General features: G+C 59.1%; 1 protein-coding gene across 13 annotated transcripts in view; it reads right to left on the reverse strand.

Annotated features, from left to right (window-relative positions):
• Nucleotides 1-16,332, reverse strand: part of LOC116156538 (uncharacterized) — a 61,684-nt gene that overhangs the window by 11,390 nt on the left and 33,962 nt on the right. For 7 of the 13 annotated variants that reach the window (XR_004140397.2, XR_004140395.2, XR_010383087.1 and 4 more), the window contains one exon: nucleotides 847-919. Coding sequence is in view for 6 of the 13 variants with exons in the window: in XM_064491367.1 (XP_064347437.1) it covers nucleotides 847-919 (73 nt within the window). In the remaining 7 variants the exon portion in view is untranslated. Of the gene's footprint in view, nucleotides 1-846; nucleotides 920-4,650; nucleotides 4,837-16,332 lie in introns of all 13 variants that reach the window. The other 6 variants (XR_010383083.1, XR_010383085.1, XR_010383084.1 and 3 more) reach the window with 1 other exon arrangement.

Consider the following 16,332-nt stretch of genomic DNA (forward strand, 5'->3'; position numbering starts at 1 on the left):
TCCCTGTCTCTGCTGTCCCCAGGGGCCTCCTCTCCCCAGCACCCGTGTCCTACCCAACCCTTGGGCACCGGCTGGTGCAGGCCCTGGGTGCAGACACACAAGCCCCAGTGCAGTGTCTGCAGAGTCTGGTGGGCAGGCGGGACCTGTAAACATGCGAAGCCCAGATGGCAGAGGGGTCCCAGGTCCTCTCCACACAGACCCAGGAGGCTGGCCCGCCCCTGGCCATGGCAGCAGCAGGGGAGGGGAGATGGTGCCAATCCGGTCCCGCTCTCACACCCCTGCCGACTCCCCAGGAGGCTGGAAGCAGCCAAGCGGGCCTGGCAGACGTCACCTCAGGCTGGCCCCTGGGGGAGGGCCCCACGGACCCTGGGCACGACAGTTCCATCAGGGCACGAGGCGGGAGGGGCAGATGCTGCCAACTGCCCAGCGGTTCCCGGTCCCCAGCCCTTGGCCCACTCGCCCACCACTGACCCCTGCGATGGCTGCCTCCTCGCAAAGGCGGCTTCACCCAACTTAAGTGCAGGAGGGAGCTGGGAGGACAGTCCCGCTTCCTGGGGTGAGACCTGGGCCAGCCCTGACTCCTTATAGACCCTGGGCCCCCTGGCTGCAGAAAGAGGCCGGAGGGGCGGGGCCATGGCGGGAGAGGGCCCAGCTGAGCCCCAGATGTGCGAGAAGCAACCGCCCAGCCCCTCGGTCCTCCAGAGGCCAAGCCAGCATGCGCTTATGTGTGCACATGCGTGTGTTACATGTGCGTGTGTGTCCTTTCAGGCATGCCCAGCCCAGGGTGGTACCTGGAGGGAGGGGGTGGGGAGCTCTGATGTTCAACTTTCAAAACGTTGCACTGACCTGGAGGAGGCGCAGTCATCCAAGCTCCAGGCATCAGTGGGGCAACAAGGTGGCCGGGAAGGAGGGGCAAGACCTGGAGGAGAGAGACGCTGATTCAGTCCTGGGAAGGAGCCCCCAGGCGTGTGGGGGGCGCACCCCCTGCGTCTGTACCCTGTTGGCTCCGGCCCACCCTCCCCTAAGACCCACAGGGCCCAGCACAGCTCAGGGGAAACCCAGAGTCTCTCAGGGGCCACCATGGGCCAGGAGGCCACTGTATCTATGTGACTGTGCCCGAAACACTGCCATTTTCTAGGGCCACCCTCTCTGAGGGGCAGCAGGCCACAGTCCTCTCATCTCACTCATACACCCATAAACCCGAACGGATGAAGCTGGACCCTGCTGAGCTCCAGTGAAGGGAGAGGAGGCCAGGAAAGCACCAGGTTGGGGAGGTTTCTGCCTTTCAGTGGGTTATAAACCCCTGCTGCTTCTCAGGTGCAAAGACTGGGGGTGTCTCACCCCCAGGCTCACTGAAGCCATGGGTGCTCCGGGGGTCACTGTGCATCCCCAAAACTCTGCTAGGAGGTACTCCTAAGAGTTACAGTCGGGTAAACCGAGGCTGAGGGCACCAAAGAAGTCTACCTAGGCAAACAGCTCGTAGGAGGCGGTGGGAGCCGGTGTGCCCACCTCTTGGCACGGCTGTGGGTGTTGATGGTACAGAGCTTGCTCAGAGAGTCTTTGCACCAACGACTCAGCCTGCCTGGGCCTCCCTGATTCCATCTGCTTCAAGGAGGCCAGTCAGTGCCATCATCAGGCCAGAGGGCAGGTGGCGGGGCCACAGCAGACCAGGGAAGCCTTTGCTCTGCTCCCTGGGTCCTGGTCACAGGGCAGGAGCTCTTCGATGGGGACCTGGGAGCCCAGCGCGCCCTACCCACGCCGCGTGGGCTTGGGGCCCCGAGTCACGCCACTCTGGCATCTAACCCTGCCTCCCCCGCACTCACTGCCTAGTGCTTCTCTCGGCCTCAGTTTCCCTGACTGTAGGATGTGGGTAATGAGGTCTGAGCCTGTGAGCGCTGGGAGGTTCCGGGAGAAGCTGGGGTGAGGAGGTCAGCTCAGGCCTGGCTACCGCCGCCTCAGAGCCTGTGCAGGCTTCCGGCCTCGAGCACATCACTGTCCTGTTTCACAGGAGGGGGAACAGCCCCCCCCCCCCGAGAAGGGGCTGCCCTGAGGCTGCACAGCCCCTGCCTCTCCCACCAGCAGGATGGGCCGAACAAACCCCTCTGCCCGGGAGGAAACCCCGACGGCCCCTCGCGCGTGGCGCCTGGGCTGGGTCGCTCTGCTGCCGTCACTTGAGACAGGACAGGCCCTGCGGCCGACCCAAGAAAGGCCACAGACTGGACACCCTCCCACCGTGTGGGGGTGCCAACGTGCACCCACCCACCCTTCCCTCTGGACGATGAGCAGGGCCCGGCTGGGGCTCAGGAGGGCACCACCCTGGGCCATGCGCTGAACGCCCACGGGCCCAGGGGCTGGGCCTCGCTTCTGTGAACAGCCCAGTTCAGTCGTCCTCTCGCTGACGTTAGCGTCAGAATCAGCACAGGAGCTGGGAGAGGCGAACCAGGACAAGGTCACATCTAGCGGCGACAAACAGGGGGAGATGCTGGCGGCCCCGTGGGCCGCCCCCCGCCTGCTCTGCACACCTGGCGTGTGAATTTCCCTCCTGACAGGCGAGTGGTGCTCCCGCTGCAGAGGCAGGGCAGCTCTGGGGCCCAGGCTGGATCCCTGTGAGCCACACGAGCCACACGTGGCCACGGCCAGATAACCCACTAGGACAGCTGCCCACGGGGCCGTTCTGGGCCAGGGTGCCCCCTCCAACCTCACAGAGGCACTTACAGGATGTCCTCCCTCTGGGACACTCGGTTCCCCTGTATCCTCTCAGTCACTTGCCCAGTGGTGACCACAGAGCAGCCAGCTTAGTGCCCGCTGGGGTCCCACGTGGGCAGAGGCCGTGTCGGGTACTTGGCACACAGAGGCGCCCGGGCGATACCAGCCCCTGGCCTGCTGTCTTCATTCTCCACCTGCTTGCAGTCACCGTGCTTCCTGGTTACACACACGGTGAGTGACGTGCCCTCGGAGCCTTTAAAGATCTCCTGAGAGAGCATCGCTCCACGGCGGGGGGGCCTGAGCCTCCCAAAGCCATCCCCCGCACCCTCTCTTTTTAAATGGAGGTACCGGGGATTGAACCCAGGACCTTGTGCACGCTAAGCACATGCTCTACCGCTGAGCTATACCCAGCCCCCCGGCCATCCTCTCTCTTAATGGGTCAGCCCACGCGGTGTGACAGAAGGGCCCCTGCCTGTCTCAGGATCACCCGTGAACCCTCAGGGGCACGAGCCTCCCAAGTTCCAGGGCCCAGGAGGCAGGCTGTCGGGGGAAGCGAGGGGGAGTCGGTCAGACCCACCGCCTCCGCTCGTTGTGTGGCTCCAGGCACAGGACTGCCCTCTCTGGCCCAGTTTCCCGCCGTGAGGTGGGACAGCATGCCGGCCTCGCAGGGCTGTGGCTGGCATTACAGGTGACGAGATGGAAGGCCCAAGCCCAAGGCAGCTCACGGTGACGCTCGCTTCTCCCAGCCCCAAAACCAGCCCGGGGCCGGCACCGCTCAGAGCCCGTCCCCATGGTGTGGGCCCTCGGATGGCAGGGCCAGCCCAGGCCCTCTTGGCGGTTCTTTGTTGAGATGCAGTTCTGTCCTCTGGAAGGCTCTGGCCCGCTGAGGCTGGAAACAGCACCAGGCCCAGCAGGGTGCCCCGGAGGCTGGTCCCCGTCCCACCCCGGGCCCTCCTCACCCCCGTCCATGAGTATCTCTGGCCTCCAGAACATTCCTGCGTCCATCTGCAGGGTGGCCAGGGGCCACTGGGTTCCCGTCTCAGCTCTGTCCTTGTGACAAGCCCCTTCGCCTCCCCGGGCCTCAGTCTCCTCATCTGTAACACGGGACAGCGATGCCGGCTTCCTCAGACTTACACGCGGGATTAGACACGACGCACGCGGCACAGTGGGGCTCAGTGCCGATCCCCCTGCATGCTTCGAGGATGTAAGAGAAGTCACTCCGTACTCCAGTGTCTGGAGAAATCGCCCCCAGCCTCTTGTCTGACAACTGACCAATGCACCAGGGCCCGGGCCTGAGCGGACACAGCTGGGGCCAGGCCTTGGGCAGGAGGCTCTGAGCACCGGCAGGAACCTTGATGTTGGCCCAGCTGCAGGGCCGAGACCCACGGGCACACAGACCCCCGGGGGCTCAGCCCTGCCTTGTCCACACTTGTCTTCAGCATTCAGCCTGGCTCCTCTTAGCGGCCACTGCAGGAGAAAGGTGCTAACGGATCGTGCTTGGAGCAACCCTCGATTTCTGTGCAGACATGCAGTGGGCAGGACTGAGACCTGGCCCAGGGTGGTGCTGTGCTCGGCCCCCAAGCCCTCAGAGGGGCCCAGGACAGGTTGGGAGGGGTCAGAAGTCAGCCAGCGAGCCCGCGGGCGGCCACAGCCTCCAGCCTCCCTGAGTCACCAGATAACACAACCAGGGTCTGTGCCCAACCCCACCACTTCACTTGGGCCGGAAGAGCTCCAGCAGGGACGTGGGGAGCCGACGGCTACCACGGCAGGCAGAGTGGCCAGGGCACAGGTGCGCCCAAATCCCCAAGGACACGGCACCTAGTGATAGAGCCGCCAGCCCTGGGGAGAGCCTGGGCTCCAGAATCTTCTGGGCTGTGCAGCTGCCAGGAGCCTGGCCTCTCTGAGCCTGTTTTGTATCTTAAAAGGGGGCCCGTTTACACCTACCATCCAAAGCTGTCATCAGAGACAATGAATGAATGCGAAATCCCAAGAGCTTGGCCGGCACACATAGTAGGTCCTCACAAAAGGCAGCCAACACCAGGCTAATCCCCAAGTCTGTTCTGGAAAGCAGGCCGTTGCCAGACGCCAATCTGCTAAGTGGGGTTTGTTTGTCACAAATGAGGTCAGTATCTGGAACGGCAAAACAGCGGGGCCCTGGTGCTAGCGCGAACCCAAAATGGGGTCCTGCTTTCCCTGAAGACGCGTTTCCAGGCATCAAACTTGGAACATCCCTAACACTCATCCAGAGGATGGGCTCTGCCCCAGAGCCTCCCCGAGGACCCCATCTCAGAGCACCCCCCGCCCCCCAAGTCACCTCTGCTCCTTTTAAAAGGACAAAACACTTCCGGATGACGGTGCTGCCCCCACTGTGACCACCTGCACCTTTTGTAAGGTCTCTCTTTTCAGGAAAATGCGCAGAGAGAATTTGGGCCTGTCAGTTTCACTCTGGCCAAGTGCTTAGTTTTGTAATTTAAATGATTTTTTTTCCATTGCAAAAAGAATAGATGCTCATTAAACACTATTTTGCAAAACTGAGAAAAGGAGAAAGAGGCAGTAAACACTCGGCACCCTGTGCTGTGAGCCCAGCACACAGCACGCTCCCTCCAGAGTCGAGGCTGTGAACGCCAGCGCCAGCCAGCTGGTGTGTCCTCCCAAACCGCCAGGGAACCCCTCCCATCAGGTGACCTTGTCACAATGATCACAACCGCTTACCCCACACAGCCAAGCCCGGGAGAATGGCTGGTCCAGTTTCCCACCTTTGTAACAGACATTAGGATGGACACCTCTTATCTTTACGCATAAATCCTTCCTTGCTCCCCAGGGAGACCCCCCGAAGTGAAGTCCCAGCCCAAAGCCCAGACGTGCTTTCACACGCCTGAGGCAGGCACCTCAAACCCGGCCTCTTAGAACCTTCCAGAGACCCACCCAATGTTGGAGGTGGAGGACAGAGAGATTGTGTGGCAGGTGGGGAAACAGGCTCGCGGCAGCAGAGGGGCTGGCCCGAGGTCTCTCACAGCAGGTCTGTGACAGCGCTGGGGATGCTACCCAGGCCCCTGCCCTCCGGTCAGCGGTCATCTCCCCAAGGTACTTTTAAACGACCTGAATGGATGTTGTCCCAGACCCTCCTCAGCTGGACAAAGATACCAAGCCAAGCCCCTGGAAAGGTGCCGGGCGCTGACACCCTTTTTCATTGTGATGGTGAGTGGTGGGAAGACAAGGGCTGCCGCCGGTCCCACCCAGAGCTGACCCAACAGAAACTGGCCACTGCCCGGGGATGGGAGGTGAGGGGCTCGCGGCTTGTGATCACCTCCTGGAGGAAGAGGACCCCAGTTAGGGGCAGGATCGGGCAGGAAATCTGTGAACTGGAAATATCTAATCTAAATGAACGGAATGTGCTGCATCCCACTGATGACATCTGATGGGCGGCCGGATCCATCTTTCACACCGAGATCGCGGAGGAAGAGGCCCCACGGCCATCCATGGGCACCTCTGAGGGCTTGCAGCCTCGCCCGCAGTGCTCCCTCCGGGCCGCAGGCGTTCAGAGCTCCAGCCTGTCCGCCGGGCGGCGTCACACCGTCTGTGACGAGTGTGGTTTCACAAGCCCCTCGGATTCGCCCTCACAGGGAACGTATTTGGTGCAGGTGGGAAGATGAACTCCATCCGCCGGGTCTCTGAGCACCCTGGGCCACAGGCCAGCGCGCGAGCTTGGTGCCTTGTGCGGCAGCTCGGAGCCCAGAGTCTCCTCTTCTTCTGTTTCAGTCTCTGGATTCCATTTCGTTCATTCATAAAATGTTCCCCAAGAGCCTGCCCTGTGCCAAGCTGGTGATTCTGACCCGTCCTTTCCGAGGTGCCCAGTCTCCCAGGGCAGACACACTCATGACTGATCCCCCAACTCTGGGCAGTGGGTCGCAGCGTAGTGGGCACGTGGAGTGGAGAGGGCTTCCAGGAGGAGGTGATTCTGTGCCACAGTCTGGAGAGGTGAGGGGCAGTGCTGCGGAGGGGGACAGGGCAGGTAGTCGGGAGCCTCTCGAGTCCCATGAAGAGGAGACTGGACTTCGGCCGGGAGCTGGAGGAGACCCTGCAGGATGGGTGACAGGGCAGAGGCCTGCCTTGTGGTCATTCCTGGATGGGCAAGACTTGGGCACTGTCTGGCAGGTGGAGAAGGATGTTGGGGAAATGTTGAAAGACAGAAGAACAGGAAGGACCTGGGATGGTCTGGGTGTGGCAAGGAAGGGAGTCGAGGATGACGGGGCAGGTCTGCAGCTGTGGGGACATCCCCCAGGAATTTTAGCAGGAGGGAGGGAACGGGTGCGGTCACAGCAGAGTGAAGCCCCCAGTGGAGCCATCCAAGGTCAGGCCCTAAGTGGCGCAGCGCCCAGCAGCCCGCCTGGGCCGGCAGTGGCCGCTCCTGCATCCTGGCCGGTGCATGTCTCTCCTCTAGTTCAGACCAAGCAGCCCCAGATTCCAGCCAGAAAATGCACCTTTTTGCTTCTGCCCACCTCCATGGTCTTGGCTGTCCCCCTCCTGTGGCACCAACAGTGACAGCTGCCAGCCCCACCCTGACTTGTCATCTTTCTAATGGACTGCCTCCCAGGCCCTGGCGGCCCGAGGCCCCACACGAAGCTGTGGGCAGAGGGAAGGGTCTGGAGTTTGGGACACTGGCTGGTCTGGCTCGGGCACAACCGTTTAGATCTGTGTGAGGGGCTCAGCCTCTCAGACCTCAGCTTTCTGGCTAGTGGCACATTGGGGTTCCGTGAGGTCACCCCAGATAAAAGACGTCAGGGCCGGCACACAGAGGGCTCTGTCCCCGTGACACAGGCCGAGCCGGGGTGCTGGCCTCGCTGCTCCCCCACCTGCGGGTCTCTGGGGTGCAGAGGACTGAGGCGGGAGGGGCGGTGGAGCCGGCCAGAGGAGCCCGCCCGTAGCCATAAATCACCACGCCAGGCTTTATAATTATCTGGGCACTTAAGCTCCTCTTTCTTCTCTTCCCCCTTTCCCTGGGGAAATTCCCTTCATTTCCTACATTATCCCAGTCTCCCTGTATGTCTAAATCAACCTCGGCCAGCACAGCAGCCAGCTCCTCCGAGCTCACTCCCTCGGCCCACTTTTACCGGGAGGGCAGGCCGGGGCACCATCGTTCAAACCAGAGTTTCGTTCCTGCCCAGGACAGAAAACTGAAGATGCCACCACCCTGCCCTTTGGGCTGCAGTGACCGTGTCCCCAGGGCCTGTCGGCTGCTCCTCCTGCCACCGCGATCGGTCGGCACACTCTGGCGGACTCGGGTGGGAGGCAGGTCCAAAGCTGAGTGGGGAATGGACTCAGCCCCATGGCTCAGACGAGGAAGAGGACACACCGTCGTGCTGGCTACCCAGGGCCAGAAGTTCCAGGTGACCTTGAGAAACGTCAGTGTGTCCGCACTCTCCCTGGAGGTGAGCTGGGTGAGGGTCAGCCCCACTGCGGGTCTGCGGCAATCGAAGACATGCGGCCTGCCGCATTCCCAACAGGGACGTGAGGGTGGATGCCGTTCTGTGCCGCCACCTTCCACGTATCCAGCCCTGACCACAGCTCTCATCTGGTTTTTACACTGACCCGACAGGTCAGGGCTACTATCCCCATTTTACAGCTGAGGATACTGAGGCCCAGGGAGGAAAGCATCTTCCCAAACCACCCGGCAGACCACTCCCCACTGCTCTGAAAGGCCTGCCACCCCAGGACCCCCGTAGAGTCTGCTCCTTGTCATAAGCTGGAAAGTGTCTGCAGTGTGCCAGTGGCAGACACCCAGCAGAGACTGGCCCCCATGACATCTGTGACATTTCATGGTAAGCAAGTGGGAGCTGAGAGTTCTCATGGGAGGAGCCAAACCACCCATTTGGCAGGTGGGGCAAAAAGTCCCCAAGTTGTCACTCATCATCTGCTGTGAAACTCATGATGCCCAAGAAGTGGGGAAGACGGCTCCTCCACCAGGCTGCCAGGCTGGGTCTGGGGCAGCTGCTGCAGACCAGCCTTGCACGAGCGCTGCAGAGGTAACCGAGCACCAGCGGCCCCCAGGCCTCTCGCAGGCCCCCCAGTCTCCCTGGAGGATGACTGGCTGGTTTTTTTTAAGCTGGATCTCATTTTCTGTCCACATTTCTGACCTGCAGAAACCTCTCGGATAGTTTCCCAGAGCCTTCTGATTCCGTCAGGGGCACGTTTCATGCCTCCACTCACTGCGCTCACAGCCAGGTCACTGGGCACCCAGCAGGTGCCAAGTGGAGCCCGGCGGGCACAGCTGCACAGGCCTCCGGCCGCCCGCAGCCGAGCCGGGCCTCCCCGTGCCCTTGGTCCGCAGGCTCTGGCTGGCCTCGGCCTCTCAAATTTGGTCTCCGGTCAAATTCCATGGCTCCTTCCTTTAAAAAAAAAAAAATCCCCCTTTGAAAACAAACAAAAATCCCAGAACTGAGACTCCAGGAGGCAGGCGTTGCTGCAGCTTCGTTTTCTCTTTCTCTTTCTCTTACGGCACGGTGAGAACCTGAAGAAAACCGTCTACCCTCTCATTTTATAGGGGGTAAACCGAGGCCCAGAGACAGGAGGGGGCTCGTTCACGGTCCCCGGGACGGCCGGGACAGGAGCCCGACTCGGGCCCTGCGTCTGAACCTCAGCAGCCGCTGGGCCTGGGCCTGGCGAGAAGAAACGGGGTCTGGGCCTGCAGCCTGTTAGGCCCAAGAGCCGCCGCAGCCCTGGGCGGGACTCTGGGCGCTCACTCCACTGAGGGATGTCAGCCAGGACAGGCGGGCCCAGGCTGCTAGGTCCCCCGGTGCGGTAGAGGCCAGTGCTCAGTAAATGCGGGGAAGAAACCCCGGGGGGCAGGCCCTGAACTTCAGGGGCAAGTCTCAAGGAAGGTAGACCCGCTCTAATGGAAACCAGTCAGTGGGCCAAATGCTGTAGGCCCGCCCCGCCCCGGTTTCCATGGGGACAGAGGAGGAGGCGGAGCTCTGGCATGGCTGCCACAGCAGATGTGGCCTGTGCAGGGCTGGCGTGGGGCGGTGGGAGGGGCGGCACTGCGCCTGGCAGCAGGGCCCTGGGACGTGGCAGGCCTGGGGCTGGACTCGGTAACAAGCCGGGGGCCATGGGTTTGCCACCTCCAGGAGGCTTCCTGGATTCCCTGGGCACTCGCAAGTGGTGTTCCAGACTAACTCTGCTCCCCACCCGGCTGGGCCCACCCCAGCCTGGCACCCTCTCAGCTTGGGTCTGGGCCTCCCAGAGGGCCCCCTGCCTGTGAGCAGGTGGGTGGGGGCAGACCCGCCAGTCATGCACTAGCCCCTCAGGCCCGAGACCCAGTGCTCCACCAGGTCTGCCCCAGTGCTGCCCGTCCCCTCCCGCGCCCTGAGCCAGGGCCTGCCCAAAGCTGGTGCCCCAACCTGAGACCTATGGAATCAGGGACAGGAGCACGCCACAGGGGGCCACACAGACGGAGACCGACAGCGGGGTCCCTCAGACAGGACAGGGTCCCCGTTCGCCTGCAGAGATCGGTTTCACAAGAGCTTCTCCTGGCCCAGCCACGGCACCCTGGCACCTCTGTTCTGCCCTCACCTGAGGAAGTGCCCTCACCCTGGAACCCAGTCTTGCAGCAGACCTCAGCACCAGGGACACCCAGCTCCTGGCCCATCCACAGACCCCAAGACAAGGCATGTGCACATCCACGGGAGAGCAGTCAGTGCCTGCAATGGGGCTCACTGTGAAAAACCTGAGAAAAACCCTGGGCTCATGGTCTACACCGCAGGTTCCTGCTACAATGGAAGGGCCTGGATTTGGCACAGAACAGAAAGGACCATTTTGAGAATGCTCAAGACTGCAAAACGGTCTTGCCTGTTTGGGGTTTTTACAGCATCTCTCAAAGGTTTTACTCCCAGCGCTTAAGGGCAAAACTCTCTGCAGAGTTTCAGAGATCACCTGGGCCTGCAGCCTCGTACATGTCCCCCGGTGGACCGTAGGAACACTGAGCAGAAGGATGGCCCCATGTTCCCTCCTTCCCGTCGCCTGTGGCCACACTGTGTGCTGCTTGCTGTCCATACCCGCCAGTGCTCTCAGCCCAAAGGCCTGGAGCCCTCACCCAGCAGGATGCCCGGGGGCCTTTCAGGGCAACCAGCAGGCCCTAGATCCTGGGGACAGGCCCTGGGGACCCCAGAACCAGCACAATGTATGATGCCCAGGAGGAGAGGGATGGAGGCAAATCCTGGCTCTCCTTTGGGACAGAACTCCCGCCCAAAAGACTGGTCTTCCTGGTGACGGGTCTCCGGGGAGAGCCTGCCAAGGCCAGCACCTGTGAGAGGCTGAACACAAACAGGAACCCTGTGCCGGGCTGCTCCCACCCTGCCAGGGGACAGTGTGGGTCCTGCAGCCAGAGACCTGCATTTGGGGTCCATCTTTGTCACCTGCTAGCTGTGTGACTCTGGGGACGTGCCTTGGCTTCTCTGAACTGCAGTTTTCTCAGTCCGAGAACAGTTAAAACCCACCTTCCACACAGGGAGGGATGCAGGCGACCTGTCAGAGCCCTATTCCAGCACCAGGGCAGCGCTGGTACACGCTGGCTCTGACTGGATGTTGAAATGAAATAGAATTGGGCATATTAAATTTTAAAATGGCTGTTTGAAAAAAAGGATTAAAGTACGCAGCCCTGGGCCTGGCGCTTAGCAGGTCACTGAAGGTCGTCTCCCCTCAGGGAGCTGAGTCCTGTTTGCAGCATCAGACGTGAGCTGGCCTCCCTTGAAGGAGAGAAGTGTGGCCCCTGGCTCTCTCCAGCGGGCCAAGGCAGATTCTGTCACTCTGCTCCCAGCGCTGGTCCTGCCCCAGCTGGTCTCACTCACCCCTCCCCTGGCAGCTGGACACTGAGAGTGGCGCCACGCCTGTCCCTCGAGGCATCCTCCGAGGCTGTGGGCTGTGGGGGCCTGCCACGCTGCTGGGCCCACGAGCAGCCACCTGGAGGCTGTTCGCATGAGCCGCCCACTGGCGCCGGCCACAGGCCAGGCAGGAGCACCCAGGGCTGGTGCTGAGACCCTCGAGGCCCACCCCCCAACCCCGGTGCTGGGAGTCCCGGGAGTGTGGGCGCGGAGCCACTCAATAGCTGTGCCTTCACGACAAAGGCGCGAGCTGGAGGCCCTCTCCGCACCGCCAAGCCCCCTCGTGGCCGCAGGAGGCCTCCACTGCCCCGGCCCAGGCTCCCGAGCCCGGCCAGAGGGCGGGGGGCCGCCCGCCTGGACCCCGCACTGCGGACTCAGGTGGGGGTCCGTGTCCCATCGTCCTGTCCCAGCGTCCCATCGAGCGACAGGAGCAGCACCGCCAGGAGGCCGGGCGGGCGGGAACTCGTCGCGGGCCTCCAGGGCCTCCGCCCACGGCCACCGGAAGTGCGGGCACACCCACCGCAGGAATCCCGGGCAGGGCCGGGCTCCCAGGAAACGGGCCAGAGGTTCCCGCGCACAGGCCCACAGGCTGGAACAGCCAGCACCCGACCCTGGGACCCACCCCCGGCTCCCTTCTGGGGTCAGCAGGCCGGGCCTCTGCCTCCCATCCACCCAGAGTCACAGGGACCAGAGGCCTGATCCTCCTCCAGGGCCCCCCAAAACCTGCTCCCGTCAGTGGCAGGTGACATCATCTAACAAGGGATTTTCCTCTGCCTCAGGGAGGGGAAACTGAGGCCAAGATGGGCAGGCAGCTCACCTGAGAGCCCTGGCCTCTGGTCTCCTCCTTATGGGATAAAACAGGCCGGCCGCTGGCCTCCGGGACCTCTCCCTCATTGCATCTGACGGTTTCCCGAGGCTGATGCTGTCACCCCCACTTTAAAGATGAGAGAACCGAGGCCTGGTGGTAAGAGTCAGCCTCAAGGACTTGTTTGCCCAAAAGTGGGCTGGGGGTTCACGCCGTCACATCAGGTCCCCCCAGTCCCTACCATGTTCCTGGTGGGGAAACTGGACCTGCTAAAGCTCCCAGGTGTGCGGCTCAGGGCCTGAGCACGGCATGCAGGCACGCGTGCACACATGCACACACATGTGCGCACACGCAGACCTGCACAAAAGGCCGGCCCTGCTGCCCGCTTCTTGGAAGAGGGCGCCAGCAAGATGACTGGCCCACCCGGGCCTTCCGGCCGCCCCCGCCCTCGGCCCGCCTTCCCGGATCCTGTCCTGGGCCTGCCCGCGCCGCCATTTCCTCTCCTGGGCTGGAGGCTCAATGCCATTCCTCCCAGTCTAAAAATGGCCGGCGTCCGGAACGGCCTGCCCCCTCCGAGGAGACAGCGGGTGCCTGGCCAGGGCCCAGAGTGCAGCCGGCCTGGCCAACAGGCCTTCCTTCACCCACCAGAGCCCGGCACCTGGGCGGCCTGTCCACCCATCGCTGGTGTGGGCCAGCCCTGGGCTGTGGAGGACGACCCACCCCGGGGGGCCATGGGACGCCCGACCAGACATCTCCTGGGTGGCCCAGGGACCAGGGAGCACAGGACACCTGTGTGTCTGCACACGTGTTCCAGCACCACCAAGGTGCACAGGCCCAGGCATGCCATCCACATCAGGCGGCCGTGCAGGCACACAATTCCACACTATCATTTAATGCAGAAGGCTTTGGGTTTGAATCTCATTCCAACCCTCATCAGCTGGTTGAACCTCCGAGGCTCGGTGCCTCCCTAGAAGAAGCAGGGATGACGACCCCCGCCTTGCAGGCATTTCCAAAACTCAAACATAAATCAAGAATTAATAGCATTTATGGGGTGCTTGCTATAGATGAAATGCTGTGCCAAGTGCTTTACATGTATTATTACAAAGCAGGGACACTTACTGTCCCCATTTTACAGAAGAGGAAACTGAGGCACAGAAAGGTGAAATGACTTGCCCTTGATCAGCACTGCCAGGAAATTAAAACACTTCAATTTACACCTAGGCCATGAGTTCTGGAGCTCACCCTCTCCTTCATCCTCCTCTTCCAAATGTGGAGGGAGCCTGGTGTGGTGCGCTGCACACAGTGCACGTACTGTCCTAACTGCCATCACCATGGCATGGTTACTGTGACCACCGGTATTCTGAGACCCTGGCTTGGGAGGGCTGGGCGGCTTCATTTGCCTGATCTTTGAGAGTCCCATACCAGAGCCATATTCACAGGGCTGCTAATCGATATAGTTCTGATGTGGAGACGCATGCCCAAGAACTAATTCAGAAAGGATGACGTGGTTAAAAAATCCGAGAGCAGAGTCACTACAGAAAGCAGCTGCCAAACGTCTCGGGCAAATTTCATCCACGTTTCACTTTTCCTATTATTCCCCCAACATCTCGACCAACAGGTAGCTTCCTTAAAATAAACAAGCCACAACAAAGCACTGCTACTGACAGATGGGAGGGTGTCAGGAGCACTCAAGACACGCAGAGGGAAGCACCCTTCTCCCACTCAGCGCGGCTGACTCTGGGGCTGCTGCCCCAGCCAGGGACGGCCTCGGAGGCTGAAGGTGGCGGAGCCTGAGTCCAGAATTCAGACACGCCGACGCGAACCCTTCAAAATAAGGAGGGGGCGGGAAAAGAACCCTCAGAACCGATTACATCATGATGTGAGCAAATTCACAAAATAAACAGTTATCATCATTTGCAAATTACTGTGGCTGTAAAACCACTCTGCCCTCATGTGCGTTGATATGGACCAATAAATTTTGCACTTTGTTATCTCGGCAAGATAATTTTTTTTTAAAGTTTATAGCTACACTTTGCAGTTTACCTGTTGAATTTTTTTTTTTTTAGTTTGGATTTACACATACCTTTAGACCATGCAAAATATTTATCATCTGATTTTTCAAAAACGTCTTGAAAAAATTTTTGAAAGTCCATATAGAACAGCGAAAGAGTTCATGTCTTCCCTACAGAGATCAAGACGATATTCAAATCAAAAGTCCTAAACCCTGTAATTTTTAATATAAATCTAGTGTAATGCTGTTCATGATGCAAAACAAGATAAAATTCGTAATTAATTAAAACATTTAAGGCCCTTTGACATCGGGCATTTGGAGTCCTGTGAGGTGCAGGTGAAGCTCCAATTTTAAATTAAATTTTAATGAAGGTGATGGTTGTTCCTCTACCAAATATTTCAGGAGATCAGAAGATCACTTAATAAGGCTGTTTTTATACGTAAATGCAACTTGTTTATTTTGACCTCAGTTCTTCGAAATTGTCGACTCCACAATTGAAATATGCTATGTGTTCCAACAAGGACCCGGCAGTCATAATGACAGACCAGCCCATCTGTGCTGTGAGGATGTATAATTTCAGTCTATAGTGGAATTTATATAGAAGCAATGATGTGAAAACTGCTATGTGTGGTACTTTCTTTAAAAAAAAAATATTGCTGAGAAGTACTGGGTGCCATGGAGAATGCTGATATTTTCTGCCTGATTAAAAAAAAAAAAAAGCTTCTGTGGAATTTTACCGATTTGGAGGACGTAAAATATTATTACCCAAGTTAAAAAAACTGAGATGATAACTAATCACATTAAGCTATTCCAGCTACGTAAGGTGCATGCTGGAAAATGTGTTATCTGTATACATTAAACCATTAGAGGAGCATAATCTCAGTGGAAAATACTAATTTAGAATGAAAATGCTCATTTATTGGAAATTAATTATCTTATGCTACTTGCCCCTACCTTGTCCAAAAAAGAATTAATGCTCAGGAAATTTGACTACCCATCATTCCAGGATTTAGGATTAAAGGCCTGTTCATCTACATTGATTACACCAAAAATTTTTTTAAAAGATAAGTGGGCAGCTAGTAAAGGTAAAAATCCTTTAAAAATGACCACCCTCCTCCCCACTCTCCCACCAGTCAGTCTCTCTACACTCTTGACTCTTCTGAGCCTTTAGAATTTAGTACACTCTTTTTTTCCTATTACTTTTACTTCGTCACCAGTGTTTTATTTGGTGCTTGCTAAATATTTGGGTGGAAAGACCCCCCCAGCTTACAGCAGCAGAATGTGGCTGTCACAATCATGAAGATGTTCTAATCGTCTCTGCTTATATACCCCTGTCTCTGGAACCCCAAATCTTCCAGTACCAACTGCCGTCTCATCTAAGGACAAAAGCAGCCGTGGATACCCCTGTGGGTGCCGAGCTCAGTTTCAGTATTTGGTGGTGTCTGCTCCGGCCGGCTGCTCAGGCCTGCACAAACAGGACCCAAACGCCTCTCCATCAGGAAAACAAAAAGGTATTTACTTGGGAATTTTCCTCCGGGTTGCAATTTAGAACTTTCTGGGCCCGATTTTCCATTTTCCATAAATCAAAACCCTGGCTACCCTCAAATGTGGGGAAACCAGGCTGCATCTGCGGGTGCTTTTGTCAGGCTGCCAGGGGACGAAGGTGAGCTCCGAGCTGAACGCTGCAAAGCCCACCTTTTAAATGAAAAGGTTCAGGGACCAACAGAGAAACTCAAGGAGCCCTGGAATCCAGCTCCCGGGCAGCAGTGGCAGCGTGGCCTGGGGACTCAAAGGTCTTCAAGGGACTCACTCCCTGCCCCCTGGGCCACAGCTCAGGCCCTGGATGGTCAGAATGTCTCGGGCTACAGCTCTGCAGATGGGAAACCAGGACCGGATCAGGGCACAGGCAGGCCCTGGGACCACTCAGGGCCCCC

This window comes from Camelus dromedarius, chromosome 11, assembly GCF_036321535.1.
Source record: "Camelus dromedarius isolate mCamDro1 chromosome 11, mCamDro1.pat, whole genome shotgun sequence".
Classification (NCBI taxonomy): domain Eukaryota; kingdom Metazoa; phylum Chordata; class Mammalia; order Artiodactyla; family Camelidae; genus Camelus; species Camelus dromedarius.